Genomic DNA, 322 nt, shown 5'->3' on the forward strand with positions numbered 1-322 from the left:
AGCTTGCCGGTGGTGCCCCCGATGAAGACGTCGTCGCTGGAGGGGTCCAGCATCCAGTAGTTCCCTTTGCCCGGGTCATCGTAGTGGCGGGGCACCTTGACGAAGCACTTATTGAGTGAGAGGTTGTGGCGGATGGAGTTCTGCCAGCCCTGCTTGTTCTCCCGGTAGTAGGGGAAGTTCTTCATGATGAACTCTTAGATGCCGTTGAGCGTGAGGCGCTTCTCGGGGCTCTGCCGGATGGCCATCATGATGAGCGCGTTGTAGCTGAACGGCGGCTTCTCGTACTTGCCGTTCTTCTTCTCCCCCTCCTTCCCGCTCTCCC

General features: G+C 59.3%; 1 protein-coding gene across 1 annotated transcript in view; it reads right to left on the reverse strand.

The window, feature by feature from the left end:
• The window catches only part of FOXG1 (forkhead box G1), a gene marked incomplete at its 5' end in the record, with an annotated part of 1,124 nt that extends 807 nt beyond the window's left edge, over window positions 1–317 (reverse strand). Inside the window, 1 exon segment of the mRNA XM_010141691.1 lies at window positions 1–317. Within this exon segment, the coding sequence (XP_010139993.1) occupies window positions 1–317 (317 nt within the window).
• Window positions 318–322: the final 5 nt, after the last annotated feature.

Source organism: Buceros rhinoceros, unplaced genomic scaffold, assembly GCF_000710305.1.
Source record: "Buceros rhinoceros silvestris isolate BGI_N320 unplaced genomic scaffold, ASM71030v1 scaffold37238, whole genome shotgun sequence".
In the NCBI taxonomy this organism is placed as follows: domain Eukaryota; kingdom Metazoa; phylum Chordata; class Aves; order Bucerotiformes; family Bucerotidae; genus Buceros; species Buceros rhinoceros.